The sequence below is a fragment of the Pyrgilauda ruficollis genome, unplaced genomic scaffold, assembly GCF_017590135.1.
Source record: "Pyrgilauda ruficollis isolate IOZ18807 unplaced genomic scaffold, ASM1759013v1 scaffold74, whole genome shotgun sequence".
Lineage (NCBI taxonomy): Eukaryota > Metazoa > Chordata > Aves > Passeriformes > Passeridae > Pyrgilauda > Pyrgilauda ruficollis.
This window is the reverse complement of record NW_024529266.1, coordinates 461,977-483,837: the sequence shown is the minus strand read 5'-3', so window position 1 is coordinate 483,837 and position 21,861 is coordinate 461,977. Positions and strand designations below refer to the sequence as shown.

Sequence of the window (21,861 nt, the reverse complement as noted above, 5' to 3'; positions counted from 1 at the left end):
CCCATGTGTCCTATTATAAAAGTCTTTTGGCTTTGAGAATTGTAAAATAGGTGAGACAACCTTTGTAAACACCTTAGACTTGAACGACAAAACACAGAGGGTGGAAATGCTGGGTTTGGGTAACATCTATTGTGGCTGAGTTTGATGACTCACGAGTGGGCAAGGCACTGTGCATATCACAGAGTGTGATATCTGGATATCAGTCTTGGAGTATTTGAGACATGACTGCTGCTGTCTGGATTAGCTGCAGTGGCTTTGTCAAAACTAGAATAGAAACTTGGAATGAATTAAATGTGATCATGAATTATTCAGTCAGCATAAAAGCCTTGGAGCTGTTTATTTTGATGAGAATTTGGCTTTAATTTTTGTTGTCTGCACAATTTTTTGTGTGAGACGTGGCACAGACTTTCATGTTGATAATTTGTAGTTTCACAATAACAGACAGTGCTAAGCTGGAGGCTTTGTTGCAGGAGACAGCATCACTTGTGATACATGAGATGGTAGGGTCTGCTCTGGGAATGATGCTATTTGTGGATTTCTAAGCAAAGGGTCAATGGCAAAATAGTTAATTTTGACATATAATGAAATGCTTGTTTTGGATTTTAAAGTCAATGTTAGACTGTAATGGGAAAAATGTCCATAGGTGTCTGTTATCCTATAAACTTGGGAAGATTTAATTTTTGTTTTATTGGTGTTTGTACTGTGAATTTGCAATTTGATGTGTTGTTGGGTTTTGTATTTTTGTGGAGGTTTGGGGATATTTTCAATAGAGTTCCTAGGCATAATTCTAAGACATATCTTGTGGATGCTAAAGTTTTAATCAAAAGCCAAACTAGTTGTTTTCCACTGCTTGCTCCCAAACTCAACAAGTCAAGACATAAGTGCTGCAAAACAAATGCTGTCTGACAGTGTGAAGGAGCAGGGAGGAGAGAACATTATGTTTTCAAAGGACATGTATCTGTCCTTTATGTACAATGTCCTGTTCTTTACTGGAGTTTATTTTGGTTTTGTAAAGTGTAGATCAAAGTTCAATGCTGAGGTTTTTTCCTAACTGCAAGACAATTCAGAAAACTTCAATAAATGACTCACTCTCATTAGAACATGCTTGTTCTGGGTTTTGTTGGGGTTTTTTTTTGCTTTTTTTCTTCTTTGTTCCAGCAAGAGGAATATAGTGTTTTATAGAGGTTTTAGGCTGAGATAGTATATAGGTAGCTTTCAGGAGCTGGGAAAAGAAGATAGGAACAGACCTCTTTAAACCAGGGAAAAAAATCATTCCAGCAATGCCCACCCAAGAGAAGTAAGACGGGGTAATAAAAAGCCAATGCTCTGATGGTGACATCCACCCTGCATCTCTGACGAAGCAGCCTGGTAACCACTGCAGCCTAGGGCTGGTGTTGAAAGGTAGTAGTATCTGGTTTTGCACAGCCTGGTCTTTGTAGCGGAGGCCACAGAGGCAGCTTCTGTGAGAAGCTGCCAGAAGCTTCCACCATGTCTGGCAGAACAAATCCCTGATGGCTCTGAGGATGGACATGCTGCTGGCCAAGGCTGAGCCAATGAGAGAGGCTGGTAATACCTCTGTGGTGACGTATTTAAGAAGAAACCAAAGCAAAAGTAGTGGTATGGTTTTAATTCCAGCCAGAGAAGAGGAGGAGGTGAGAACGTGTGAGGGAAACAACATGGAGACTCCAAGGTCAGTGGAGAAGGAGGGCAGGAGGTGCTCCGGGCACTGGAGTTGAGATTCCTCTGCTGGCCGTAGTGAGAGCAGGGTGAAGCCTCTGCAGCCCATGGGGATCCACGGGGGATGCAGAGATCCACCCACAGCCCATGGGGGAGCTGCCCATGCTGGAGCGGGTGGATGCCTGGAGGAGGCTGTGGTCCAGTGGGAGACTCTATGGAGAGAGGGGGCCCTGCTTCCAGGCTGGAGCAGCCTGTCCTTGGAGGACTGCACCCCGTGGAAGAGTGACCACGCCACAGCAGTTTGGGAGAACTGCTGCTCATGAGATTGGAACCATGCTGGGGAAGTTCACAGAGAACTGTGTCCTGTGGGAGGGACCCCACGGCCTCACAGGGGAAGGACTCCTCTCCCTGAGCAGCAGAAGAAAACCTCGGGTGATGAACTGACCAAAATCCCCACGCCCTGCCTCCCTGTGCTGTCAGTGGGAAGGGTTGGGGGGAAAAGGTGTTCTTTAAGGGCTTGTTTTTACTTCTTATTATCCTACTCTGATTTTGTTAGTAATAAACTTGATATTTTTAATTTTAGACTATTTTGCCCTTGGAGTGTTTTCTCCTGGTCATTATCTCAGCTCATGAACACTTCATGAAATTTTCTCTCTTCTGTCCAGCTGTAGCAGGGAGGGTAAATGAGAGGTTTTCATGGGTGCCTGGCACTCAGCCAGTGTCAAGCCATGACACCACAGCACATAGCTTGAGTCAATTTTTTTTCCCGTTTTAACCTTTGTGATAGAGTCCAAAATTACCTACACGTGCACTTGCATACCAGGATTTCAGGTGCTGCTTCTGACTGCTCTCACACTGTTGAGGGGCATAATCTTAGTGATTTTGTTTACTTTCAGTAAAATGCTAAATAGTTTATTCTAAACAATGAAAGCCAAGACAACTACATTTTTCAGGTTTTTACTGCTGGAAGAGCAATGTTAAATTAACTGAGGTAGGTAACTCAGGAGTATGCAGGTAACTTCCAGATGCTTTTTCTTAATCAGTGTTTGGAAGGCAAAGTAAATTTTGTATTTTAAAATGATTGTTTGATTGCAGATTAGCAGTACACATCACAAGTTATGAGTATTTACCTAGGCCAAGAGGTGATGGAAGACTGTCATGACTATTTAGCTAATCTCTTCCTGCAAATTAGGTTCTAGCTGTTTCTGTTCATATTTCTATGATTTTATTACCTGAAATATCCAGTATTGAAACTCACTTCCTGGGGTTTTTCTATCAATTTTAATAGCCATGCCCAAGAATTGATCTATTGTATTAAACCACAAGCCTGTCTGCCTGTTATCTTGTCTAAGGCAAGAGTAAAGAGCTTTAGGCAACAGAGAGAAAAGAGGGCAGATGGAGAGGGATCTCTCCCTGGGCCTCTCTTAACTTATAACTGAAAGGCCTGTGAGTTGAGGTTATGTTCCTACTGATGTGTTCTGCAGCAGCACAGGGGCCTACCTTTGGTAAGTTTTGTTCAACTGCTCTTTTAACAATGCCCCTTCCAGTGGCCTTCTCTAAGTGCAGGCATCAAATTTCTTGTATTGGGAATACTCTTGGTGAGTCATTCTTCATTCTGCTCCACACTGCTCCTGATTTCATAGGTACCTGTTCAGTTCCTTAGGAAGCTCTCTTCCTAGAAGAAGCAGCCTAAGATATTTGAAATGTCATTATTATTCTTGTTGCTTTCTCTTCAGTTTTTCTAGTTTTTATTAATTGATCTCAAGGAAAGCAAAAGATTATATACAACATTGAAAGTTTTGGTTCACCATAAATTTACATGGTAGTATAAAGTTCTTTTGTTTGGATCTCTGTTGCTCTCACACTGGTTGCTTTTTTGACTACCTCAACATACAAAGACAAAAATACAATTAACTTCTATATCTCTCTGTATCTATAGTCTTGGATTTTGCTCTCTCCCAGACACCAGTGCCTGTATTTTTGAAACAGCTCAGTCTCAGTTGTTGTGTTTTTCCCTAAGGTAAAGAAATTTGATCGGTGTCACCATGATATTTTATGAAAAATCTTTTGCTAAGATTTTTCCCTCCTGAGGAGCTGAAGACCTCAGAAGAGAAATGTAAACAATAACTATCTGCTGCTGTGGAATGCAACAGGTGCATCTGTGATTGGTGCCTGTTGGTTGTTTCTAATTAATGGCCAATCACAGATGCAGCTGCATCGGACTCTCTGGGAGTCAGGAGATTTTGTTAGGCGTTCTATTCTTGTTCTTTCTAGCTTTCTGATGAATCCTTTTCTCTCTGTTCTTTTAGTATAGTTTTAAGGTATCATTTTAATATAATATATATCATAATATAATAAACCAGCCTTCTAAGAACATAGAATCAAGCTCGCGTCTCCACGCATGGGGCATCAGACACAACAGATCGGATTCCCCAGTAATGTGTGTGACTCATGCTTCTGCAAAGTTGAGAACGGACAGTAATGACAGATGGATTTACAGACAGAAGTCTCACCATGCCAAGGTCCATAAGTCTGGACATATTCTGTTCTCTTTGACAGATGTTTGTTAAAGTTTGTTTTCCCGTCACCTCTTCACACTGCAAGGGCATTAACATAACTTACCTGCCAAGCATATTCAGTGAAGTGAAATTCGTGTGCTAACAAAATAAATATACTTGCAGAGAAACTTCTGTTGATAAAGTCAAAAGTATTCAAAATAAGTTTGATGCATTCTGTAGTTGTTTTATCTTCCAAAAATGTAACATAGTAGTTTGGAAACTAAAGCACATGTCCAGAAAATGGATTTTACTTCCTGTCTTGTCAGTACAGGCTGGAATGTGATTGCTGAGCAGCAGCCAGTGTGACAAGGGATAGGCAAAGCCATGGCTGACCTGATCAAGCATTGCAACAGCACCACTTGAAGGGACCAGATGGCTTTCAGGGGTCCCCTCACACCAAAAGTTTTGTGATTCTTTATTCATTGGAGTTTCAGTGAACATCTCGAGCCATTAGCCAAACCCTTCTTCTTATTCATATTCATATAAGATATTCTTAACCCAATATCTGGGGGAAGGGGAGGAAATTTCCCAGTGCTGTGAGTTTTGAGATACTCTACATGGTCAGTGAAGAAAGGGATGATCTTAATTTACATGTCCTGTTGCTTTTTGAGCAGAAAAGCATAAGCTAAGACAAGCTATAAACAACAAGGTTAGGGGCTATAAGGGACAGTGTCACTCTGTGCTTGTCCTGCTTTTGCATTTTCCAGTTTTCCATCTACTTTTGGCCACTTCTGAAGACAGGATGTTAGACCAAGATTGGTTGGTTTGACCAATTTTTTTGATTGTTCCTCACAGGTTTTTTATAACTGGGAATGTGTTTAGAAATCTCCCTAGAGATTTTTTGGGTTTTTCTAAGGATCATCCTACTCAAATGTGTTCAACCAACTGTATCTCGAATACCAGATTTATTCTATGTTGATACCAAGAGGCAGAATTTTGGTCATGATCCTAATAGTAGATCATGATCCTTGAATCCATGTAAGAAAAATCTGCATGGTGAGGAAATTGTGGGTACAAACTGTAGGACTGCTTCCAGATGCTGTTGAAAGCTCTAATCTGCAAATTATAGGAATAAATGGGATGTGGACTACCCTCTATGGATAGAGAGTTTCTGAGTCTTTTGCACCCTTGAAAGGTCTCAGAGTAGCTGCTGCTGTGAGCAGAATTGAGGACTGCTCAACAATGGTAGTTTGTATGCCAAATGTAGTACCATAATGGCTGAACTAGTGTCTTTTCTGCTTGTTTGTTCTATTGTCCTGTTATGATAATGTGTTCACAAGGAAGCTGCTACCAAACTGTGAACAGAATGCAAAAAGCCATAAATAATATTCTTTCTTCAGTTATCATTTTATATCAGATACGCATTTATTATCTTAAACCTCATAGGATTCTTTTACAATAGCAAGTGTCATAGGATTATTTCTCAATAGCAAGTGAGCAAGTGTCAGCTTGTTTGTTCAAGTCATCTAAAATCTCTATCAACTGGACACTGATATTAATTTCTCAATTTTTGTTTTCCTTAGGGTGATCCACAACTTGTGACCTGTTGGTGCTAACTGCCTTTTTTTTCCCTCTCTCTTCCCCATGTCTTTCAGAGGTTTACCTGCATCCCCCTGGTTTGCTTTTCTTCCCTTACCACTGATTGTAAATTGAAACAGCAAGATTATATGAGCACTATGGACTCTAGTTGCTTAAAAATGGATGATTTATACCTTGGGCACAAAAAAAGGAGTGAGAAATAGAGAAGAAACAGATCTCTGGTTTTGACTACTTATTTTTTCTAATTTCTTATTTGAAACACAAGCCAGGAAACCATATAGAGAGGAATGAGAATGAAGGAAGAAAGAAATCTTAACATCTGTTCCTGAAGCTGATTCTGAGACAAACTTCTCAGCTTTCCACAAAAGGAGTTCGTGCAAAGGGGAAGTGGACTCTGAGAATGAAACATAAAAAACCCCAACCAACTTAGATATTCATTATGTTATCAACTCTGTAATTCACAGAAATTAAATTTTTGGCATTTGATCTTTTATTTGAAGTTTTTATGAGGGCTTCTGCTTATCTCCAGAACTGGTGACCATCTTACCTCTACTAAGATATGTGTCTTGGCATATGGCTCACACTGAAGAACACGTAGAGTTTGCAGACAGAGGCATCTCTATGGCAGGTCCGCTCAGGAACCCAGTCAGGCTGGTATTCAGAGCACAGGAGACATGCAGGGACTGCAGTGGGCTGGTGGATCTGATATGTGACATTCTATGCCTAGCCATGCTTGGTTTCAAATACTTCACTGCTAAATGAGTGCTCTCCCACCAGGAGAAGACAAGGTTGGTAGGGAAGAAGGAGGTGGGAAAGAAAGTTAGGGCTTAATGCTCCTTTTCAGACACAGGTCACTGCAGAAAAGGAGCTCAAAGGCCATGGTCATGAGAGCATGCAACAGGAGCTGAATTTCATCACCCAGAGGTGATAGTCATGGAAGGAAGGGCTCTTCTTCCTCTTCACTTTGTTCTGCTCCCTTGTAAATATCTAATTCTCTTGTATGCAGTGACATAGCTTTAACTGGGGGTATTGATATGGCCTCAGCCCAATTGCTTTTGAGAGGCAAAAGAACCAGGTGCAGGTTTGCGAGCTCTACCCTTGATCTACAAGCAGACCCTGCCAAACCTACAGGTCTTGTGGATTTGGGGTCCGTGTGTTGCCTGTGGATGTAGTATTTTTATGCTGTATGCCTCAGTGCGTGTAGTCACAAATACTGTTAACAGGCCCCACTTCCAAATGCATGTGTGTATTTTTTACCTACGTATCTCATGGGTCAGACTTCTCTTAGGAGTGCTTGCAGAGACTGCAGTGGCTGAACCAGCAGTGATAAAACTTTATTTCTTCTAAGTAGTATATGTGTTTGATCATTTTCAGAAAATAAAATAGCATGACCTTGCATTAACTTCAGAGCTGATCTATCCAACTATCTAATGCTCCTCTGGACTCTGTGAAAAAGTGGCAGTCGTCTGGCAAGAGGGGAGAGCTCGTGGAGCAGAGTGAGCAGTCGGCAGCCCTCTAGTGGGGGTGAGGAAAATGAAGGGGACGAGCAGCTCAGCAAGCAGATGTAAAAGTCAACTGGAAACCACAGCAGGGAGAATCTGACGGGGGGGAAAAAGTAAAAACAACAACTAAAAAACCCAACAGAATTTGACAACAAGGTGGCAGAGAGCCGTCTTTCCTGAAAGAGAGTTGCTGTACTTACGGGGGCAGTAGCTGTTCTGGTGGGTGGAGAGGATAAAGAGTCAGTCAGACAAATGAGTGAGGCAGGGAAAGATGGTGCCTGAAAAAGCTGGGGACGTCAGACCACAAAAACCATCTAGCTCGGGACCAAGCTCCAGCAGTATGAGTATGTTTTCTAAGAGTGATTCATCTTTAGTCTCCCAGCCTTTGCCAAATTATCATTTAGGGGCTTTTTGACTCAGAGGTGAAGAGAGCTCTCCAGTTTTCTGCCATAAATCTGCCCCTTCTTTATAAACACAAATTGCTAAACAGGTCAAGTGATATTCTCTGTAACTGTAGAAGCTGACAAAGAGGGAGAAACTCCAAACAGAGAAAGAGTGGCCTAGTGTTAAACTATACAAAAATGCCTGTGGAATTGGATGGATCAGAAGTGAAAAAAACTAAAAGAGGAGAAAGATTGTGATATAGTTCTATTCAGGAATACAAGACAAGACAAAGAAAAAAAAAAAGGGGAAGAACAGAGGAGTGTAGCTTTGCTGAACAGCAGAAGGGGAGATGGGCACTCTTGTCTGTAGCAGGCAGAAGTGCAGGACACCAGCTCCAGGCCAAGAGTGTTGGACAACAGCTCTTGGCCCTGTGTCCTGTAAGGAAATTCATGCAAGGCTAAGGCCAGGGTTGAAGTCATACATGGTTGTGGACTGCAGTTGGGCCAAGAAAAAAAAAACAAAAAAAACCAAAAAAACCAAAAACAACCAAAAAACCAAAGGACTTGAGGTTGAAAATAGTGGTACAGTCAAACATGAAAATTGTACTAGCCAAAGAACAGGCTGAAGTGTCAATCTTCACCAGCAGTGTGGATAGAGGAAGCTGAGCTGGAGGGAAGTGCAAAAGAACCCTGGCAAAGATGTGGCCAGGAGAGCACAGGGCTGAGGTGAAAGCTGGGTCAAAAAGAGATTGCTGTTACTGGCTTGCAAAACCAAAGGGACAGATGTCTGAAAACATTGCAAAGTTGAGTTAAGGGATGCACTAGTGAAAGGGAAAGGGAAAGGGAAGAGGGTGGGGAGCCTTCAGGGCAAAAGGGTGTCCAGAGGGACCTTGACTGTCTGCTTGTTGCTTCTCAACTGGCACATCCCTCCTGAGTCTTTCCAGGAGGCTGAATTCACCAACACCTTTGCATCCCTGTTTGGTTGGATCTGGCTGCCATTGTTACTCTGAAGCAGCACAGAATTAAACAAGAAGATTTTTCTGTACTAATTAGTCTATACTAATTACAGTGGTGTGTTGGTAATTATTGATGATTCATAAACTGCATGGACTGTAAGTCTGCAGCCATACTGGGGTAAAGACTTTTGTACTGGTGATTTAGAAAGGTGAAAATTCAATGAAGTAGTAATGCATTTTGCTTAATGGCACTGCTATGATAGTAAGGTAATTGGTGATCACTGGTTTGCAAAAAAGCATAAGAGCTAAGAAAGTGCTATTGACTTTGTCTAATTATTTGTTTTGTAGCTGATTTCTGGGGAGATTGCTTAGGAGATTACAATGATACTGAAAACAATATTGGGCAGTTAAACATGTTAAAACAAACTTTTTTTCCCACTGGTTTTATGCTATTATTATTTCTAGGTGGTTATTTCTTTGCTTTCAATACAGTGTCTCTTCCTCTGCTCACTGAAATTAGGGGTTTTCTCACTGGCCTCTTTGGAATCAGGCTTGTCTCTGCATGTTTTACCAGAAAAGTCTGTTATGAGATACTACACTAATTGATTTAGGTTGCAGATCTATTAGCAGTCCTTCCTGGCAGTCAGTCAAATAATGAGAGCTTTATTTAAATTGGAAATCATCAGCAATGTGATATTCACTTAAGTGAGGAAATGAACAGAGGTATGGTCATGGTATCACTAATACGCAATGTCCACATGGTCTTCTGGGAGTTCAGAAGATATGGAATTAGTTCCTTCAGGCGAGTGAGAGATCTGTAGGACATTTGTGAAGGCCAGGCACACATGTCATTATTTTTGCTGCCTCCTTTAGCTGAGATCGACAGAGAAAAGTGAGTCAGTCACTTATATCCACAGCAGTTTGGGCATATAAAGCCACGAGTCTGATTCAGGTTGTGAAACAAGACTCAGAACTTAAAGACCAGAAAGGAGGATGTCAGACATAGTTTTTGCTATATCTAATGAGGTTTATTTATCCTTCCCATATTCAGTTCATTACCAACCTTAATTTGTCCCATTTGTTTCCCTGCATTGTATAAGTAATGAAGTTGAGCATTTTAGGAACTCAAAGAGTATACATAGCAATCTTTCAGGTAGAACAGCACCTCTTCTGCATCCCTCTGTGGCTCTGACCCCGTCAAGTCTGCAATGAGCAGGATAGGGACACGTTCACCTACATCAGGAGTCTCAGATTTTCTAATTTTCACCTAGTTTTCTGCTGTTAGGAAAGGCAAGAGCACCCTGAATCTGGAAGGAAGGGAGGAAGAGAAAGACCCTGATTTTTTTGTCCTTCTATTCAAGTGTTTTCTATTCATTCATGAGGCTGACACAGAAACAGCCGGGAGAAAAACTCTGAGTCAGAGTCTGAGTGAGTGGATTATTTTGTTGCTGTTGTTTTAAAATAAACAGGATAAGAAAAGTGGCTAATCTATAAAGTAATCTCTGTAAAGGACTTGATAGACTTCCCTGCATTGATATGTGTCTTGGACACAGTTATTCCATTTTTGACAATACAGAGTGACTAACACTGGATATCTTCTGAAGCAGTGGAAAGTGGAAGGCCTTCATTTACAATGTGAGTTCCTGATATTTCCCTGGCATTAATAAATGGAGAATAAAATAAATATCTGTGTCCAAACATACATGGATGCGTCTGTTTTCCTCTTTTGTTGAAGAATTTCATGCTTTTGATCCATGTCTTCTGAGACAGTTTGAGCTATGTGTTGTCAAAAAACACACTTTTACTGTGGGACTGACTGAAGTCTGTCATGTAGTCTTACAGATTTGTCTAATGAGATTCAAAACTTTTTTTTAAAATCAAAGTGTATGATGATAAAAGATTTGTTAAAGAGTTTCCTATTGAGTACCATTGGAGTGTGGATGTGCTGTTTTTCTCTTTTGGTTGTGGGAGAATAGGAGCTGTGAGCTTTCAGGGGACTGTTTCTTTAACTTATTCTTGACTCGTGGTTGATGATGGGTGTTGACTTCCATTTCTGTTCAGATATGCTTACTGGCACTAAGCTACATTCTGCTACAGCAGGAGCTCAAGTGGGAAGAGAAGCTTTTCTGTGAGAAAAGGAGAGGTTAACTACACTTATATTGGGGGCAGTTTTTGCTTTGGAAAACAGTGGCAGGCTTTGTAGTTTAATCTTTTGGAGTGCTGCCCATTACCACCTTCTGACGTACGTTGTTGGACTGAGAAGAATCGATGCGCAGTGGTGCATGAAAGTCCAGCGTGTCAGTTGTAGCTATACATAATGCCACTGTCTCATGTGCAGGCAAGGCTGTTAATGCTTAACACACTATTGTATTCTCTAAAGAAAAGAGTAGAATACCAGGAACTTCATCTGTTTTAAATGTTTATATACATTCCTTTGAAAAATACATTTTTTAAGGATTAAGTATTGCCTGCATAAAAGGCTCTGACTAATGAGCACCACAGAGAAAAATGCCACAGAAATAGGCATTTGCCAGCATTCCTATGTGCCAGGGAATGGCCTTGGGAATCTGCCTAAAAATTAGGGTTTTGGTCAGATTACATGTCTTGGAGGGTGATTGCTTTAACTCATCTACACCTGGGGCACCTGAGGTAACTGGTGACCATGAAAGCAAGGAATCTGCCCTTTCAGAGATTGGCAACTTGCAGCTAATTCTCCATATGCATAAACATTTTAAGGGTTTAAAGACTCTTCTCGTTAAGTATGTGCACCTGCGTGAGGGCATGTATTGTTCTGTTGCTTAACAACCTTCTGTAGCTAATGGTCTGAAGTGAAACAAATCAGTAGTGTACAGGAGAAGTGTACTGAAATGTATCAAGACACAAAAAGTATTAACGTAGTCCAGCTCCTAAGAAGTATAACAAACAAAGCAGCCACAGCCCACACGTACTGGCTTTCTTGCAGCAGGTTTAAATTATGATGTGCTATCATGTCTTCTGAAAATGTCATGGCTCACATGGCAGTGATATTTTTGCCTGAAAACTGAAGGCTATGGTTCTGGAAAGCAACTTTCAATCTGCAACCCAAACAAGTTCACTTTTCTCAAGAGTCACTTCTTTCCCTATCAATCCCATTAAAACATTATTATTTAGAATATGTCACAAGACCTTTAAAAAAAGATCTGTATTACATTCTAATGAATAACTTTTGGCCAAAGATAAATAGCTTTCTGTAGTCTCCAGTAAAACAAGTCTTTCTATGTAACCTAGGTATTAATGTTGGGGAAAGAGGGAAAAGGAAGTGTGTTTTTCTTGCTCCCTTATTTAAAACCCTACCATTTTTAACTTACAGACAAGTAAAACAAAAATAGGAATTTGGTAAAGATGTTCATGTAAGATGTACTTCAAAGTAATAAAATTAAGGCTGTTATTCATATGCCAGTGTGCTTTTTAGTGTCTTTCATGGTTCTGTTTGATCTTTAATTCTTGTATGTAAAATGCTACCTTCTTAAGAACCAGACTGAAAAGAAAAAAAAAAAAATCTGTATTTCTCTTCTTTAGCAGGCTTCAACTGCAGAAGTACAAGTTGGGCCCATGAGACTGACACAATACCCAATTCAGGTAAGATGCTCCTTCAGTTTCTGAGAGAGCCAATTCAGTATTGATAGATGAAGAAATTAAGGTTCAAACTCTTTAGTTAACTATAATACTTTAATTTCACTTGTGCAAGGACTGTGAGAGGGATAATGTATGTTTTGTGTATCTGATTGTTTAAGAAGATCTACAGGTAAATTAACTCAGTAAATAAGACCTCTAGATTTCCATTAACATCCCCTCATTCCTTGCATCTGTCCTACCAGTAGGAGTGCGAGTGCACGTGCATCAACCAGGGAAAGAGCTGCCTCTATGGATATTAAAAACTGTTCGGTTTTGATATACCATAGCTGAGAGCTTCATGAAATTTAGGTATGTGTTCAGTTTTGCTGGGTTTTGCACAACAGGACAGAGAACTGTAACAGGACAGAGAACTCTGTTTTACAGACCACCAACCCAAGAAATCACCTCCAACAAGACAGGTTCAAATTCAGCTAAGGAGCAACAACTCTTATCCATACATGCTTCTTTTTCTGTACATTTTGTTCCTGTGACAGCATCAGATGCCAAGTGTTATTTTTTTTTCAGCTTATAGTGGATGTTGGAACATCACTATATAGGAACATATATATGTTCCTGTATATATGTTCCATATATATAGGAACATATATATGTTCCTATAATCCTAATCTTGGATTATAGGAAATTAACATTGTTTTAGTGATACATAATTCAGCTGAATTAATTTATGGGTCAGTTAATTCTGTAAAATACAAACACATTTAGTCATCAGTCACCCTTTCTGTGAAAAACCTATGTGTGGAAGAAAAGCATCATCAAGCTTTACATTTTTATGGCTTTACATTCAGTCTTAATGATTACTCGATCTGATGAAATTGCTTGTTTATATTGTAATAAGATTATGGAGTAATGACTTCAACAGCAGAACAACCTTTAGTTTTGCAGAGAATTTCAACATAGAAGTGTGGAACTTTCCACAGAAAAAAGTTTTTAGATCATATTCATCTTCAGAAAGATTATTCAGAGGATATTTAACAACTACAAATACTCTCAGCGCTTTTGTCAGGATATTACTTCATAGAAATTTGATTTGCCCAAGGCAAATTTGGATTTTTGTTGTTTGTAAAAGCTGACATTCTTCTTGGTATCTTTTCAGATGGGGGTGTTATTTTGTCTTTACATTTCACAACTGAGAATCTGTGTAAGAAAAGAATCTGCCTTAAGCAGAAATTATTAAGTGAAATCATTAACTGAAGAATTTTCCTTAAAGATGTTGCCATACATTAACTTATTTGCAGTTAAGTAAAACACTTCATGTAAACCCACCTTGTTTGTTTGTGGAACAAGCCACATTACCTCAGATAATTTGGCAAGTAATGCACACATCCCCACATTTAAAAAATGTGTGCTAATCTTTTATTCCATCTTGACAATACAATTATGTGTTTCTCTGTGCATTGCAAACAGCTACTGAATATCACATTTTACATGTCTTATTTGTGGATGATTAATCTTGTTTACAATTGTCTGAGAAGTTAAGTTCTACTTGTTAAAACAATTGCCACTGGGGCTTTTCTTAGCAAACTTCATTTTATTCTGCTGTGTTTTATGCTGTTATGGGACACCTGTGCCAACCTCAAAATGGCACACATTTTTTGTCTGAGAAGTGACCTCACTTGTGCCTGTGACCTGCCATAAAATAATTTAATAGAATCCCCACTGGACTTCATGACCATATATGTCAGAGTAAAAATCGGGTTTCATTTGTACAGAATTGTGACCCAGGTGCTCCTGGCCTTAAGAGGCAAGGGAAGAGTCCAAAGCGAACCAGCCAGCTCCAGCCCTCCAGACATCCCACATACAGATTGCACAATTGCCTCAACTTTGCACCAAGGCTTGTAAATAGGAATGGTTTGATTTCAGAAATGACCATGCTGAAAGTACACAAAAATGTGCTTTCTCCAAGGGACACGGGAGATGTGGTTTTTATAAACAATTAGTGTACATAAAAAAGGTGTTGGATCCTCTTGCAGAAATGTTTGCTCATAAACGTTTCAATGTGTTCCTATTCAAATGCTGCATTTTCTCACCTTTTAGGACATTTATTTGCCATCATCTCTTTCACAGCGACGCTGTGATCTTCCCTGATGAGCTGCAAATGAAGCACGATGATGCACAGCATTTCCTGTTCCCTCATTCCAATATAACAGGGGTATCTCTGTAACTTTATTCAGAGATAGTATGTCTTTTCCACCTTGAAAGTCTCCTGCTGGGATACGATGATTTGAAAATAATTAAGTAGCTTCTTAAGTGCTGTAATTTTCTTTTTCCTTCTGGTAGCTTGTTTATCCTCAACTGATGTTTCTTGTATTTCAACCTCTTTAAAGCAAATTTTTGACCATTTTCTGTATTTGTATAATAAAATGGGAACAAGATGTGCAATAGTTGTGTGAAGCAAATACTTAGAAAGAGAGTAAAAATTTCACCATTGGTACCTCACCAAAATTGGAAAGGCCTCCACAGAGAAAGTCCATGGTATTCCTAAACTAGGGCAACACTGAGTAAAATTATATTTTTACAGTAACATTGGCAAATCATGCAGCAAAAAAAATAACTACATGAAGTTTTTTGGCGTGGAACACAGATTGAATTTAAGCATTTCCTTGATCATGTTGTTTATATGGATTATTATATTTTTGCCTATACTTTGACAATATATTGTTCAAATATACTTCGAGTTACATTATGTTTGGATGATTCATAGTAGTAGTAATACTTTAAAACAACTTTTAAAATTAATATTCTCAGAAGGATTTGTGCATTGATAATCAGCTACCAGGGAGAGATTGGATGGTTTAATTAAGCTCCATTATTTTAAAGCTGATAAATTTTGCATTTTGCCATCCTTTATTTCCAAACTGGGAGTGCTGAGAGGAGAAAGATATCAAAAAACGTGCCACCCCCATGCTCCTCAAATTTTCTTTCCCCATAACACTTCAAACTAGGAACAAAATAAAACTAATGGCAGTTGGAACCAAACAGAATATTGTATCAGAGTAGGGACTTCACTCAGGAATTAGAAAATCTGCAGCTTGGCCACATCATTGCTTTCCAGCTATTTGATGGCTGGAAAAAAAACCCTAGGGATTAAAAGGGTGACAACAGTTACCTTGGGTGTTAAGTGTCAGTAAGCCAAATCTGTTTATTGATAACTGTAATCAAAAACCTTCCAATACATTGAAACTTTTGCCTTCTTAATATTTGCAGAAATTGTGAGCATATAATTTTCTTCCATTGTTTAATGGAACTCTGACTGTCATAGTAACAATGATTGATTTTTTTATTGTTTAGAATTCAACGACCCAGGCAGCTAAAGATAAGAAGAAAGCTATTGTCACCTTTTCTAGCTTCTAGACTGATGGTGCTGAAATTCATGTGCTGACACCACAGCTGCATAAAGCAAGGGGGATAAAGGTTATTGGCCTTTCCTACAGGCATTTGGAGCAAAATTTTGCATATTTTTCTTGAACACGTTGTTTCAGTAAAGTCAGGGGATGACTTTTATTTGTGAAATGACCAGGATTTTGCTTTATGCATGACTAATCTCTGGCTGCTGACTTTTTGTGCAATTTTAATAGCTGTGAATAGACTTTTGACTTTTTGAGGCCTTCTTTTTCACAGCATATTTGCACTAAATGAGCTCTTTTCTCTGTCTGACACATAGAGTATCATGGTTAGTTACCAGTTGCTATGGTAAATATGTGCAACTCTAATGGGGAATGTCTCCATGACTTGGATTAATAAATTGGACGCTGATAAATTGTGTGTTATGGAACAAGGATGAAAAATTTATTCTCTCTGAAAACCACTTTCTTTTACATGAGAAGCACAGAAATACAGCTGTTTTCAGCTGTGTGTCAGCTTGCAAACAGGCTTCCTACAGCATCTCCTTGATCTTCAGAGTGGCATCTCTGTACACTTCCTACCTGATCTTGTGTGAGCAGTTCCTTAAGTGTTCAGTTGAAATTGTCTAAACTACTTTATACACTTAGGGACAGCTTGGTACAATTTATTGGGTAAAAATTTCTCACATTTGAATAATTTTCCTCCTGTACATACCTGCTTGCCTGTTCTTTTCAGCTTTGAAATAATACTGGTTAACCCATTTTTTTGTGATTAAAGGACAAAAGAACAGATAAAATGTGTTAATTTTTTGCCCATGTCTTCAGGGATGATAAGTGGTAATTAAGCCAGCTGCATTTCAGACAGTTCCTTACAATCAAAAGTGTGTGTAGCTGGGATGGCCTGACAAGAGTGGAAATGATGTTTGGACACTGTCTGGTTGCTGATTGAATTGGAACAGCAGCTAGAAAAAAATCATCATGTGGCAAGCTCTTTTTGTTCATAAACTTTTAAACAGTCCTTGTTTAAAACTATTAACTATTTATATTGTTAACTATTGTTAACTCTTGATTATCTATTAATAATTGTGGTATCTATTAAGAAAGATTACTGCTGCATTGGTTGTTTTACAGCCTGTGGTTCAAGCTTCCCGCTATGAAAACAGACTTTAAATCTTCCAAAGGACAGAAATATTTGTTAAGACTTGCTCCATGCAGAAGACTATTTTATGTATTTAATGTGGTGCTGCTGTTTTCCATCCCCTGCAGGTTTTGCTAATCTTTGCAAAAGAAGACAACCAAAGCAATGGTTTCTGGTGGGCTTGTGACAGAGCAGGATACAGGTGCAATGTTGCCTGGACTCTGGAATCAGCACTTGAATGTTTCCTGGATAAGCACCAGGAAATAATTGTTATAGATCACAGGAACTCCAAGTATTTTGATGCAGAAGATATCTGCAGGTAATCTAAAGAACCTTATGCTTATCTTAAGCTTTGGAATACATTGTATGAAACCAAACCTCCTAATTTTAAACTGAAAAACAGGGGTGGGGGGGGGGGGGGGGGGGGGGGGGGTAGGTGGGGGTAAGATAAAAACAACAGACAAAAAATGAACACCTAAAACTGTAGTAGAATGGAAGTTTGGAGACTGAGGCCAGGAAATTTGTGTGCATCTCTAAGAGGATAACAACATGAAAACTACATTATGCCAAAGCTGAGTAGTAGAATTATCTCTAGGTCATGGGGTTTCTGTCAGAGCATAAGCCAAAGCTATTGTGAAACTATTCCCTGCTGTGGGTGCTGCTTCTTTCCTGGTTTACTGCTGCAGCAAAATCTGAAGCTGCAGACTTCAGAGGAATGTGCTTGTTTGTCCACAAGGTCAGGCACTGCCAGTTCTTCACAAAAGTTTGCATCACTCTTCTAGTCCACATGGTTGTGCCTAACCTGCTTTAAGACTACAAGTGCTTAGTATTGGGATCCTTTGCTAAAATACACTGTTTCAGCTGAAGCCTACCATTTGCACCATATTGTGCTTCTAGTCTGCCATGAGCTGAAATTTGCCATGTTTATGACAAGGGGCATTTTAATGCTCAAATATTTGTACTGGTCTAAGTTCTTCTAAAAGACCAGCAGATAAACATGAAGATTTTTTATTCAGAACAGTGTAATATGAGTGAAAAAATCTTTAGCCAGCAAAACACAAACTGAGTGTTCTTCTGATAGCTGGTCATATCTTTTTTGGTTTCTCAATAATATGCAACATGGTAAAATTTTGTTTATTCAGTATTTAATGAATTGTAGTCTTTTGTAATTTGCTATGCCCACTTTTCTTACTTTCATGCCTTGAAAGCACTTCCCACCCTCTAAACAAAATTTTGCAATGTCTAGAAGGACAGTGATAAATCTGAGAGGGGGTAAAGATCCTTGTTTAAATTAGTCAAGGGCATTGAAGATGCTTTGCATGTACTGACCTTTCTCAGCTCACGCATTCGGGGCAGTCTGCCCCAGATAAGCTGAGTACACGGGAAAAACCTTTGCTAGGTCATAAGAGTGGGTCAGAACAGTGATGTTTGTACACTGAAGTTTTGGAGCTTTTGCCTTCTTACCTGGATAGAGCAAAATGAGAAATCTGGTGCCAAAATGAAAACAGTTTGTCTAAATGGGGATAGTTAGGTTTGGCAGTGCACTATTGTGTTGTCTAGCCTCAGTGGTGTCTTTCAGTCCTGACTTTCATTTATATTTTCAGTGAAGGTACTCAGAGCAATATTGAAAAAGCATTCAGTGTAACTGAGAAATTTTTGTTTCCTCAGGTCTATTCGTGCCACAGAGCTATCAGAGCATACTGTAATACTTGCTGTGGTTCCACGCACGTAAGTATTACTGGTTTGTGAAAGATTTTCATTTTACTTTATAGGAACAGTTACCTAATCTATAACAGTTATTTAATAACAGAAAGTATCTTACTAGCAAATCTTACAGAGTAAATGTAGTATTTTTTACCTGAAATGGGCTAGTGATGTTTGATGTTTTATTTGAGTGTTCGACATCTTTCCTTTAATGCCAACTAGTATTATCCCTGTCTCCTTCATTATGGGTTATATAGTAAGAAAGCCAGACAGATATGTGTTTTTTCTAAGAGGAAAGGAAAATACAAATCCAAACTAGAAAGGTGTGTATTACTTTCTAAAGAAAATAACTAGATAAATAACAAATAAAGACCAAATTGTTTATGGAACTGTGTGATGGGGCAGACTTCAATCCAGTTGATGATAAATTCACAAGAATGTTGTCCTTAAACCCTTATTTAGTAATTCATAACCCATACTTTTAGGAAGCATTCATACTGACTTAAATATATATTGATCAAATATCTTCAAATACCCTTGTTAGAACTCCTACACACTACTGAATCCATTACCATTTTTATTCATTTCCTAAATCAATTAGAATATTAGGAAATAGAGTGACAGGAGAACTATTACTACCAAGATTTGAAAATCAATTAAATCTTCTGCTGAACAAGATTTTACAACTTAGCTTCACTTTTATCTAAATAATATTTTTTTAGATTATTCATCATAGAATATCACAGAATATCTTTTTTATCTTCTTCATACTTTTTTTGCAATCCCCTTCTGTGTATGTAAAGAGATTCTCCACTTCTCTGGAGAATCTGACAGGTTTGCTGTAGGAGAAACTATCAAGCTGTATAGAAGCTGCAAATACCTACAACAGAAGATGTAGCACCAGCTTCTGTAACAGTATGATTTTTTTGTATGTATTTAAAGAAAACTGTTCTCACTGAGTTCATTATATTTTGAGAACTATGTTAGATTCATGCCATCTAATTCTCAAGTGTTGTGTCACCTTATAGTAAATAAGATACTAGCCCTGCTTAATATCTGTATCAGTGACCTGGACAAGGGATCGAGTGCAGTCAGTCTACAGGTAACACCAAGCTGGGTGGGAGTGCTGATCTGCTGGAGGGCAGGAAGGCTCTGCAGAGGGATCTGGACAGGCTGGATCATGGCTGAGGCCAATGGTGTGAGGTTCAGCAAGGCCCAGTGCTGGGTCCTGCCCTTGGGTCACAACAACCCCAGGCAGTGCCACAGGCTGGGGCAGAGTGGCTGGAAAGGACCTGGGGGTGCTGCTGACAGCGGCTGAACATGAGCCAGCAGTGCCCAGGTGGCCAAGAAGGCCAATGGCATCCTGGCCTGGACCAGCAATGGTGTGGCCAGCAGGGCCAGGGCAGGGATTGTCCCCTGTACTGGGCACTGGTGAGGCCACACCTGGAATCCTGTGTCCAGCTCTGGGATCCTCACTACAAGAAGTACATTGGGGTGTTGGAGTGAGTCCAGAGAACGGCAGTGGAGGTGGTGAAGGGTCTGGAGCACAAGTCCTGTGACTGAGGGAGCTGGGGATGTTTAGCCTGGAGAAAAGGAGCCTCAGGGAGACTTTGTTTCTCTCTACAAGCATCTGAAAGGAGGGTATACCCTCCATACAAAGTGGGGTCCATTTTTTCTCCCAAGCATCAAGGGATCTGACAATAGGAAATGGCCTCAGGTTGTACTAAGAGAGGTTTAGATTGGGCATTAGAAAAATTTTCTTCCCTGAAAGCAACCATTGGATCAGGCTGCCCAGGACAGTGGAATCACCATCCCTGCAGGTATTTAAAAGATGTGTGGGTATGACACTTGGGAAGTGGTTCAGTGCTTAGCACTGCTGGGTTAAAAGTTGGACTCAGTGATCTAACAGTCTTTTCCAACCTGAATAATTCTGTGCTTGTGTGATTTTGTTTTGTAGATCTGCTGACCAAGAAGAGACTTCTATTCTTCCCCTTCTTGATGCAGGCTTTGATAGGGTATGTATAAATTGACTATGTAATATAGAAAACATAGTAGGTTCATAAATTACAGACACTTCTTCCTCAAATTAAAAATTACACATCCTCTTCTGTCAGAAATTTATTGATAAGAAACCAGTGGCAGTTGATTTAGTTTTCTTTTCAGGAGTATTCCAGAAGCATATGAAACAAAAAGCTCTGTGATCTAGGTAGTGCTTTCAGAATAGCAGCTGTACTGAGATTACCTTCTTGTGGTCTGGCTGGGTAGTGGGTGGGTTTTATGACTGTACTAAGAAACAGGGGTGGGAGACTCTGATTAACATTTTGCAGCATGCTGACTTGTCACCCAGACCCCTCCATGTGTCTCAGGCTGCTGGGATTTCTCTTCTAAAGGGACGACAAATCTGGTCCTGCTCATGAAGATTTTTTTTTTCCCCATAATGTCAGTTGTGTTGGTTTGCAACAATTCTTCTCAGTACAGCATTAGAGACACTCCTGTCATCAGAAGGGAAGATAACTGTTCATAGTGCTCCTCAAAGGGCTCTGTAGGAGAGAGCAGAAAGGCAGGAGTTCTCAGCTCTGAAAATCTAGGTTGCTTATCCTCTCCCAACCTTTGTGTGAGTGGCTTTGGATAGATATTTGTGTTATGTTACTCTAAAATAAACCAGATGCATTTTTTAATTCAGTAATTCATAAGGAAGGATGTGTACTTAAGCAAAAGAAGCACATCTGGAGAATTATTTAGAATTAACTTTATATATTTTCTTAAAAATATACATATTTAGGAAAATTAACTGCAGTAAGGAAAATCAGGGAAGAAATGGAATTAACTCTGGCAAAAATCTCATTCTCCTATGCTCATACTGAGTCCAGTGTCTGAGCCAACTCACACTCAGCCCAAGTTTGTTTATACAACAGAACATGAACCAGAATGACCATTTTCAGATTATCTCCCAAAAATAGAGGTATAAGATCCTGCCTGTACTGCAAGAGCATTGTGGGGCCAAAGCATTTCTGAAAGCACTTAGATGCTCTGAAAATTGAAAATGTGAGTCTAAGAGAAAGGTCAGCCCAAGAATGCCAGGGCTTTATTAGTGTAGTTTCTCTGTCTGTCTGTCTGTCTGTCTCTCTCTCTCTCTCTCTCTCTGGCTTAAATGTTTTTCAAAGAGAAGTTTATTGCTTCTCAGGTCTACTGTTTCATTTGAACACAATGCAGGGCAATGTGTTTTGTAAGCTAGATTAAAACCGTAGGTGTAGTACTGAGTAAAGTCAGAGGAGACTCCGTGGCTGTGAGACACGGCTCAGTGGTTCTCTCTGCCTTGGAAAGGAAAATCTTTTTGCACCTGACAGCTGCACTAACTACTCTCTCTTGCTGTCCCACATTTATCAGA

General features: G+C 39.6%; 1 protein-coding gene across 10 annotated transcripts in view; it reads left to right on the top strand.

Moving 5' to 3' along the window:
- PDE8B (phosphodiesterase 8B) overlaps window positions 1-21,861 on the top strand; it is a 71,028-nt gene that overhangs the window by 18,766 nt on the left and 30,401 nt on the right. For 6 of the 10 annotated variants that reach the window (XM_041486119.1, XM_041486117.1, XM_041486116.1 and 3 more), the window contains exons 2-5: window positions 12,174-12,233; window positions 16,898-17,088; window positions 18,438-18,497; window positions 20,431-20,488. In XM_041486119.1, coding sequence (XP_041342053.1) covers window positions 12,174-12,233; window positions 16,898-17,088; window positions 18,438-18,497; window positions 20,431-20,488 — 369 coding nt within the window. Of the gene's footprint in view, window positions 1-12,173; window positions 12,234-16,897; window positions 17,089-18,437; window positions 18,498-20,430; window positions 20,489-21,861 lie in introns of those variants that run through there. The other 4 variants (XM_041486120.1, XM_041486112.1, XM_041486121.1 and 1 more) reach the window with 3 other exon arrangements.